The sequence below is a fragment of the Rosa chinensis genome, chromosome 4 (assembly GCF_002994745.2).
Source record: "Rosa chinensis cultivar Old Blush chromosome 4, RchiOBHm-V2, whole genome shotgun sequence".
NCBI lineage: Eukaryota > Viridiplantae > Streptophyta > Magnoliopsida > Rosales > Rosaceae > Rosa > Rosa chinensis.
In genome coordinates, this window is record NC_037091.1 from 154,877 (window position 1) to 165,183 (window position 10,307).

Genomic DNA, 10,307 nt, shown 5'->3' on the forward strand with positions numbered 1-10,307 from the left:
TTAGGGAGTTGTTAAAGCGGTGACTAATGTTATGACCGCCGATCCAAGGATCGGTTTTTGGAAAGGTTTCAAATTTCGGTTTCGTTTTCGATTTCGGTACTTCAAATTAAAGGAAATTTCGGAGAAAGTTTCGATTTCGGTGGAAATTTCGGTTAAAAATAAAGAAATCACATTAATTGCATGTATAAAATGATATTTTTGATTGAAACTTTTACATAGACTAACTAACCTATAATAAACCTATTTACAATGTAAACTCTCTAAATTATACATAAATAATAGAATTGTGATATTTAATATGGACGAGACGACGAGTAATTAACTAAAACTGTAGTAAGTTGCTAAACACTATCTATAATTCTATATGTAATTATAAATGTTATGTATATTGATAATGTGAATGTGATTTACTTTTTTTTTTATGGCTGGAACCCAGTGGGAGGCTTGGCCATCACGCCTTTTTCACTAATAAATATTAGAAAAATATAACCGGGGGGGGGGGGGGGGACATAATACCAAAACCCCGTGAATCAAAATAAACAAGAGTACAACAAAAGCAATATAAAGTATTAGTAATAAGAGCTACTACGATGTGGTTCGATCCATGTGGTTGAACTGCTCCAATTTAGTATCATACAATACTGCTCCCATTTAGTATCATACAATACTGCTCCCAAGTACATGAATTTTGGAAATGATTTTGGTACTTCATCACATGGGTAATGTATGTGTGTTGATCTCTTCCCACATGCAATCCATATATCGGAAATTGTGGAATTACCCAATATGGTGTTTCATTGTATGAAGCATGCGACATTTGGGACGAAGAATGATCAAAAAGGCCATATGTGCTTCCACCTTGTGAGCTTGATCCAATTCCGTAAGTACTTTCTGAGGTAGAACTCATTTCATGATGAGGATAATGAGAATGGAATGGGTTAGGGTTATCACTATATTGAGTTCCTATGTCCATTGAGCCAAGACTTGAAGAAAGTGATTCAAACTCATTTAGAGACAAATGGCTATCGCGTCTTCCTTGTGTATCCCTAGCTCTAGAATTGTATTCACGATTTGCATCAGGATAAGTAGTATGATCATCACTACTATATTGGTTGTAGTGCCATGATTTGTCACTCCCCCTGTCATTTCCATAATTCGCCTCACGATTAGTGTCGTCATAACTACTATTGTCACACGAGTTATCACGTGTACTACCACCATAGGCATGATATCTGCTACCACCACCAGTATTACCATCATCACCATCATCATCATCATCATCATCATTATGATCATCAATTGATTTTTCACTAGTGCCTCTTGATAATTTATAACCACTTCCATCACTTTCATCAGAATGATCTGTTACTTCTTTCTTCATTACCTCATCCACATCAATTCCCATTCCACGAGCATGAGTTGCTATATTTGGATCTGGATTTCCTGCTGCATCATCTAAATGTAAAGGTCGAACCCAATGGTATATTGGATCAGCAGTTTCCTCCGCACCTATATCTGCAGCTATATTGAATAGGTCTAAATAACTGGTCTCCGCAACTCTATCTGCAGCGGCTTTTGCATCTCGCAATTGTAGCTTCATGTTGTAATAACAATACACAATTTGCTCGAGTTTGTTATGTGCCAGACGATTTCTTTGCTTCGTATGGATAAGAGCAAATGTGCTCCAATTTCGCTCGCAAGCAGAAGATGATGTGGTTTGAGATAGGATCTTCATTGCCAATTTACGAAGTGTAGGTGCATCACCCCCATACATGTTCCACCATTCATATGAAGTCATTGCTTTCCTTGCAGCAATGGCAGCTGGTCTTCCAAATCCGTATGATGAGTATCTAAAGCTTATAATCTGCATGAGAAAGAATTATGAATGTTCGTAAATGAAAATAACAATTAATCAAATATAGAAAATTTACCTCATTTCCGAATTGTGCGATGCCTATGGAGTTTGGGTCTAACTTTGCAAAAACTGAGTGAAGGGCGTCTAGTAGCTCTGGATCATCACCAATTCCTTCACTATACTGGAACATTGGATTCAAATAATAAGCTGCTGCATGTAATGGATGACACAATTGCTTAAACCATCTATCGTTGATGATTTTTCTGACCCAAACTGTATTCCTGACTTCTTCTAGCTTTATTCTCACCTTCTTAAATAAATCATACAGCATTGGCATTGTCGGGTTAACCTCTGTGTCAACTATTCGAAGAACACCGTATAATGGCTCGTAAATAGAAATCACTGCTTGCACATTGTCCCAAAACATGTTTTCAAGAACGAGTTCCTCTATACGTCTTCCCTCCTTGCTTCGACTATATTTGCTAGTAACCCAGTCATCACAAGTAAACAATTGTTTAAGTCCAGCCTTCTTTTGGAAAAGGCTTTGAAGAGAAATGTAATTAGTGGCAAACCGTGTTGGTCCTGGTCGAATCAAATCACCATTACATATTTTTCTCATAAGAGCAAGCACCCATCCGTGATTGTAGATATATACAGTCACGAGTCTAGCAATAGTAATCACATCACTTACCTTTTTCTTTTTACCAATATCTTCAAACATTAAGTCGATGCAGTGTGCAGCACATGGAGTCCAATAGAAGTTATAACGTTCCGATAATGTTTTACCAGCCTTCACAAATGCTGAGCCATTATCGGTACATATTTGAACCACATTCTCCTTCCCCACTTCATCAATGACATCTTTAAATAGCTTGGCAATGTATTTGTGATCCCTTATATCACTTGATGCATTGACAGACTTCAAAAACACAGTCTTACCCTTACAGTAAACCATGAAGTTGATAACTTGCATTCTTGTTGGACCGGACCACCCATCAGCCATTATGGTGCAGCCATATGTTTTCCACATTTTTCTTTGGCTATTTATATATTCAGTTATTTCCTTATGTTCCATGGCCAAATATTTGTTCATTATCTGAAACGAACTTGGCGGAGGAACATTTGGACACTCTTGTGCTCCAATTATCATGTTTTTGTACTCATGAGATTCCGCTTTGTACGCAGGGACATTGGTATATATGAAAAACTTCCCACATACTTGACCAAGCTTCTCCTTGAGGCTTCCCATTGACATGGAGTCAATGATGCTCTTTTGTTTTGCAGCATTGGATTTATAAAGTGACTGTGGGAATGAAGCTTGAGGTTGGTCTTCATGCTCTTGTCGTACACTTTTTGATCTATCAAATTTTGGTTGGCTTCGACTTGTCCCTCCAGGCCCTGAAACACCTCTACTTATACCTTGCTCCCTTTCCCATTCTGATTGTCTTGATGCTCTCATAGCAGCTTTATAATCACGGGGATCTACATCATGCTGACCTACAAAACCTTCATCTTCATCTTCAGAGTTCAATTGTTGTGATAACCCTGATCGCAATTCTTCTCGAGTATCACGGATTATTGAATCCTTTTGATATTTTGCAGTACATTTTCTCCTCATCCATTCTTTTACTAATTTTTGAACTTCTGGTGGCACCTTATCACAAACTCGTGTATTCTTGGCAGGATCTAATCCAGTCAAGTGGAACTTAAATCAAGTGATACCACCACTCTTTATGACCGTATTACAAAACTTGCATACTGTACCTTTAGTTTGGCCTTGATATGGAAAAGCATAATTCCAAGTTGGGTCTTTTTTGCTCCCCACAGGGTCAGAACTTGCCATTATGTAAAAAACTAGACAACTACAAAAAACAAACTAAAATTTATGAACAAATTATTTCTACTAAAGTGTTCTCATTACGTTTAAAATTATTATCTTAATTTGTATTCATATTGTAGTTACCTATTGAAACTAATTGAAGAACACATCTTGACAATTTATGTATGGAATATAGGTAGGCACTAAATAAGATTAATATCTTTGATTGTTTCTAACTTCCTACATCCATTAAATTATCTATTGAGTGCTGACTACAATATTTTATCTACTGAGTGATACTAAATAGTTTCATAAATTACAAAAACATGATTATTAGACATTTTCATAAATAATAAATCTCATAACAAGGGAACAATTTAAAATATAATTACCTTTTCGTATATATAAATCATGCAACCAACAATATATATAAATTTCAACATACCTTGTAGAGCTTAAAATCAACCAAGCTTGTTATTGTATTGAGTCTTCAACTCTTTTTCTCTGCTCCAGCTCGCATCTCTTCCAATTCTTCACAGTCTTTGCTTTCTCTATTTTGTTTACGGCTTGCTTTGTGAATTTAGTGATCAGAAGTTATAGGAGAGACGAGAGAGTGATAATGTAACGTCCCGTATCTCAATTACCCGTTTGCTAGTCATTTGGACGGTAAACGACTTTTATTTTCACTTTTACTATCGTTTCAGTATGTTTAGTGGCCCTAAAAGTTGACTTTTCGTTCGGGTCAAAATTTGAGAAAATTTCCTTCATGAAAGTTGTAGAGGACGTTAAACCGAGCGCGTGCATATGTGGTACGTAAAAATCGGAGTTCGTGTGCGAAAGTTATGAGTGATTTAAGAAAGTTACTGTTCATGGTAAGAAAATTATATATATAAGGAAAATTACTGTGGTAGGTTTCCAAAATCGGAAACCCACCTCTCTCTCCTCTCCCCCGATTTTCCCCTCTTTCTTCATCGGGAAATCCTTCTTCCCTTCGATTGGCCGCCGTCCGGCCATCACCCGGCAGAAAGCCGGCCACCACAGGGTCGCCTCCTCCCCCTGGTCACGCTGGTGCCCTTAGTTTTTGACGATTTGGCCGGAAAAGCTCGGATCGAAGCAAGGTTTGCTCCGGTTGCAGTTTTGGGGTTTCGCCGATTTCCAGCCACCTCCAGCCACCAGGTTAGCATCGAAGGTTCGGTTTTTGATGGTGATCATTTCCCCTAAGGTAGTTCAATCCAATTTGCAGTGTAGATGTCAAATTGACAATTTTCCATTTCTAGGGTTCTTGAGCTTTTCTGGAAAATTTTCACCGGCTTGATTCGACCACTTCGAGGTAAAATTGGGTTGTGTTGTAGTTGAGAGAATCGATCAGTGTGTTGAGTAGGTGCTACTGTCAAAATATGGTGGCCATCGGAGGTAGTGGCCGCCGGCGCGTAGGGCCCACGCGCTGCCACTGTGGCGGCGCGTGGAGGCGTGTGTGGGCAGTGTTTTAATTTCAGTTTTAGCCCTTTAAATTGTATAATTGTTGTAGAGGTTAATTATGTGATTTTGGTTAAGTTTGGGAGAAGTTTGACATGGATTATGAATTTCCGAAGTTTGGGAGTTTCGGTTGTTGAATTGTGGGAATCCGACCTTCGGATTTCCCTTGTTCCGATATGGAATACATTAATCGACGGATGGATATTAATGGTGAAGTTTGGTAAGGATTGGTGAAGTTTGATTGGGTGTGGAAGAGGATTGGAGAAGTTGAGGTTATGGGTTTTGAGATTAATTATTGATTATCGTAAATAGTTATCAAATTGTTGTTTACGGATTATAATTGTGTACAGGACGTGTTACCGACCTATCGCTCGACGAGGATCCTTACGCTTGGATACCACGTTAGCCGTATATCGTGAGTGGACTTTTATTTTTAAAGATTGATGCATGCATATATATTTATTTGCTTCCGAGTTGATTATTTTTTTTATCCATTTACCTTCTTGAGCATACGGTTATTTTCGGAAACGGTTTTGGTTAATTGATTTACTTGGAGATTTTATGGCGTGCGGGGTCACGTCATTGGATTACGCTTATCTTCTTTTATTTATTTATTTCCGATGTGATTTCCGGATTTATACTATTTATATTATACTTATATTCGGCAATTTGAGATTTCTATGAGATTCGATGAAGTTAATCTTTATACTTATTTATATCCTATCTATTTTGAAGATGAGATTATCTTGGCGTGTGGGACACGTCTTTGGAAATTCATTTACGAGAATTGGGGAAGTTTTATGGATTTATATGGTTTTCGGATTTTCTTTTGCCATACTTTGGGTGACTTATCATTGCTAGCATTGATTTTCCGCCTTTGTGGTGCGGTGATGGGATCACCGTAGCCCTCCGCCTTTGTGGCGCAGGTTACTGTCTTTGTGACAGTAATTCTGTAGCCCGGTATCCTATCGCTACACTTAGTGGCGTAAGGGTATATTACGGGAGTCATGGGAGTATTTTTAGCCTGGGAGGCTATCACCCAAGCCTGGGAGGCTCATTCGTATGGCTATCGCCTTCCCCTACTCACTTTACTACTTAGCTAGCGGGGCTAGCTCGATTTTTGTTTAACCAGCGGGGCTGGTCTTATTTTCCGTAAGTATCGGAGTTCCAACTTTTTCTTTTAAATCGTATGTGACTAGCGGGGCTAGTCGGTTTTCACGAGTGGAACTCCTCTTGTTTATTTGTCATTAATCATTGCATGCATCGGAAGTTTTTAGAGAAATAAATGTGGGAAAGTATAAAATCCCTTTTAATTGAAATTGTTTATTTTTGTCCACTCACGCTAACGTTTTTCTTGTACTTTCCCCTGGGCCCTTCGGTTTCAAATGCCCAGTTCGCAGTGTAGCTGTTCGGCTTTAGGAGTTGAGGCTTAGCACCACCGCTGTCATCCATCCCTCGTAGGTTACTTGCTAACCTACTTTGTGTATCGTTATTTCTTTTGGTTCTAGATTGCTCTGATAACCTTGAGTATTTTGTACTAATATTGTAACCTATGACTTGGTTGTAATTTGAGTTATTTGGATAATTTGGTACTCTAAATTGTGAAGTTGTGCGGTTTTGGGAGCAGGGTGGCTCCAGGAGTTTTTGGGAGGGTTGTTTAGAAGTGAAATTGAAATTCTACAGGTTTTGGGTTACCCATTTTTAAGGGAGGTTATGCCGAAATTTTTGGTAAACCTTCTTTAAAGATGGGTCCCGCGGGGCCACTTCGGATTCCAGGGTGGAATCCGGGGCGGACCCTGTCAGATAAATATAGCCATATAGGTAGATTTAGAATTATTGTGAAGTACTGTGTGAAGTGTGAACAAACATGACTTGATGGGTTTTTGGGTGTATCCAGCCATGATTGCAAATAGAATCATGATGTGGTTGGAGACTTGGAGCATGAGTGCTTTGGTAGCAGATAAAAGCAAAGAGGTACTATGGCCTCATTCAAACTTTGTTGTGAGAAAACTGAACTCTAAGCCTACGAAAAAGTTAAAAGACATCATTATGGTCATGGTGGTCAAAAAGCCATAGAAACCAAGATACTTCCTCCATCCTCCCACGCACTAAGAAAATACTAGTAAAAAGAACTGTAAAGCCTTCAACATACCTTGTTAATTAATAATTATATGGTGGATGATAGAAAGAGAGCTTCTGTGTTATGAAGGAGGATTGAAAAAAAAAAAAAAATCAAAATTTCATATTTTGTCAGCTAAAAGTCGAAAACTGTGAAATACGAATTTAACAGAAATTTCAGAGAAATTTCGGACAAAATTTTGGTTTGAATTTTTAAATATATTTTCTGTGTGTAGATATTTCGGAAATTTAGAATTTCGCGGAAATGTACGGAAAATTTCGGTAAATTTCGGGAAACTCCTGACGGAAATGATATAGCATATGAATTTCGTTTCAGTACTTCAAATTTACGGAAATTTCGACGGAAATTTCGGCAGTTTCGGAGAAACTTAAAACCTACTTTTTGGAACAATAAGGTGGTGTTTGTTATGTGAGACTATTATTCCCCACCTTGAAATGTCTAGGACTCTTCTAACTTGGGATATGCTATGTTAATACCTGACCCATGTTTGGTACTGCTTAGGACTAAAGAGCAGAATAGTCAAAATAGTCTTATCCTATGTTTGTTTGTGTATTGGACTAAAAGTTGGTAATTTGTAGAGACATGAACGATTTTATGAGTTTGTGAGAAGAAAAGCAAATTGGAATGAGAAAGCTGAAGACAAATCCAGAAATTGTATTCCTTACGTGACCAGTTACAGTTTCTTGGTCAGTGACATGGTCAGTTACGTGACCAGTTACAGTTACTTGGTCAGTGACATAGTCAATTACATGGTCAGTTACGTGACCAGTTACAGTTACTTGACCCAGAATTGATCAACATCCAAAATCAATGAAAACAAACAACCAAAGAAGAAGAAGATAAAAACACAGACGTTGTTAAAAGAAAGAAAAAAAACCCAGAATTGATCAACATCCAAAATCAATGAAAACACCAACCAAAGAAGAAGATAAAAACACAGACATTGTTAAAAGAAAAAAAAAACCCAATCTTGAAATTGATCATTTCTTAGCAAATCAAGCTACCCAGACACCAATTGTTACAACCCATAAACAATTGTTAATAGAAAATCAATCCATAGTCTTTAATTTAACAAATCACAGTAGATACATGAGAAGAAGAAGCTAGACAGGGTCGAAGGGAAGAGGGAATCAGAATCAAAGCAAAAGGAGCATGATAGAGAAAAGAAATTGAACAAGTTCAAGGAGGATGATGCGTGATCGAGAGTGGAGAGACGAGGCTGAAGCGCGAAAGAGAAGGAAAGACGAGGCTGAAGCGCGCGAAAGGGAAGGAGAGACTAATGCGTTGTTGAAGCCCGTGCTTCCACAGTCCGATGAGATTTGGGGGTTCTATGTAAGAAGGTCGGGAGCTGATGCGGGGACTCTCTAATCTCATTTAATTGAGTCCTCATGTGTGCCAAACGTGGGATGAGTCTTATTTTCTTACATAAGTTACTCCAATCCAGTCCAGTCCCATGTAACAAACATAGCCTAAAGGTCTAAGGGGAGAGGTAGCCTCCATCCTCCAAGCCCAGGCCCTATTAACAACCCATGTACAGAGGCCCTGAGTGATCAGGAGACTGACCGTTCTGTGGGAGTGAAAAGACCTCACACACACCTGAAGCCCACATTACTTACTCAATAGGTGCATGCATTCGTTCTCAGGCCTACTTTTTTTTTTTTGGTTACAACGAGGCCTAAAGGGCCTAAAGTAAAAAGAAACACTAGCCATAGAGGCTAACTTTCGATCTTCTGCTCCTCATAACTCCACAAATATCATCCATAAAAGCACTTGAAGCTTGAGGGGGGGGGGAGTATTGTTATTTAACAATCCCAGGATCATGAGAGAGGCTGCTCTTAGCCATGGCATCTGCTGTCATATTGCTTGGCAAATGCTCATGTAAGTACGTGTAAGTACAAGTCCCCCAAGTCCCCAGTCAAGGAGAGCAATCTTGGTTGGGGAGTTGCCTAGCGGTTGAAGCGTTACTTCAGCTAGACTTACAAAAGCATAATTAGCGTCAGTGCATTATCAACCATGAATTTACTGAGCAAACGCTCTATACCCCTTCGGGTGGGCCTTTGCTAGGCCCCCCAGGGAGTCCCCCACTCCCCGGCTAAGATATACCTCCGTTTTGGCCGGTACATTGTTTGTTGAGGGGAAGCTGCGCGGAGCAGAGGGTGTTGGGTAGCGAGCCCAATCTTTAGTACCCTAGTGTCGGGTGTCAACGTGCCTGATCAGGGCTGTCGAACACTATTGACATGTCCCCTTACTTGTCCCGGAGGGACATTGCTTGACTACAACCCTGCGTTGCTGTCATCGTCAGAGTGAGGCGTTGCCTCGGGAAGCGCCATTGGCGGACATCCCTCCGCCCATTGAGAGCTATTAGAAGCGTCACGGCAATCTCTGTGAACTTGACGAGTGGTGTTGAGGTCAGCGGAGATTATTCTGCCTGATGGACGATAGGGAGAAGTTCCGCTAGCAGTGTTGCACTTAGCGGAGACTGTCTCACTTGCAAGATGAAAAGGGAGAAGTTCCGCTAGCGGTGTTGTGCTTAGCGGAGACTGTCTCGCTTTTCACGATTTGTTACCTGCCTTTTCGATTGTTGCTTTGGCTAGATTCTTCATCTGACGGTGCCCGACACGTGGCCAACATGTATTGGGCTAGCGTGTGGAATAACGTCTCTGCAACATGCCCGTCTCCTCGCCATTAATGCGAGTGATTATTGATTATTGTTATTTAACAATCCCAGGATCATGAGAGAGGCTGCTCTTAGCCATGACATCTGCTGTCATATTGCTTTCTCTAAAAATATGCTTAATCTTCACATCTTCAAAACCATTAAGTAGAGACTTGCAACTATTCAGAATGCTTCCAAGAGGATGGGAACTTCACAGCCTTCAACAATGAGTTTGATGAGAATGGCAGAGTCAGATTCAATTTCAATCTTATTAACCTGTAAATCAGTAGCAAGTTTCAAGCCAGAAAGCAAGCCCCAAGCCTCAGCAATAAGGACCTGTCCTTTACCAACATTAATCATA

General features: G+C 39.6%; 1 protein-coding gene across 1 annotated transcript; it reads right to left on the bottom strand.

Annotated features, from left to right (window-relative positions):
- Nucleotides 1-585: 585 nt before the first annotated feature.
- LOC121052672 lies at nt 586-4,287 on the bottom strand. Its single transcript, XM_040518083.1, has 4 exons — nt 4,120-4,287; nt 1,932-3,717; nt 782-1,864; nt 586-615 (listed from the first exon to the last, which is right to left on the bottom strand). The coding sequence occupies exons 2-4, from the start codon at nt 3,471-3,473 to the stop codon at nt 586-588; spliced, it is 2,655 nt and encodes an 884-aa protein (XP_040374017.1). The 5' UTR covers nt 3,474-3,717; nt 4,120-4,287.
- Nucleotides 4,288-10,307: the final 6,020 nt, after the last annotated feature.

Coding starts and splice junctions, on each gene's coding strand:
- LOC121052672 (XM_040518083.1), bottom strand. CDS start 3,473: ATGAGGAGAAAATGTACTGCAAAATATCAAAAGGATTCAATAATCCGT. Junction 1,865..1,931: donor TCGCACAATTCGGAAATGAG/GTAAATTTTCTA, acceptor TTTCTCATGCAG/ATTATAAGCTTTAGATACTC. Junction 616..781: donor ACAATGAAACACCATATTGG/GTAATTCCACAA, acceptor AAATTGGAGCAG/TTCAACCACATGGATCGAAC.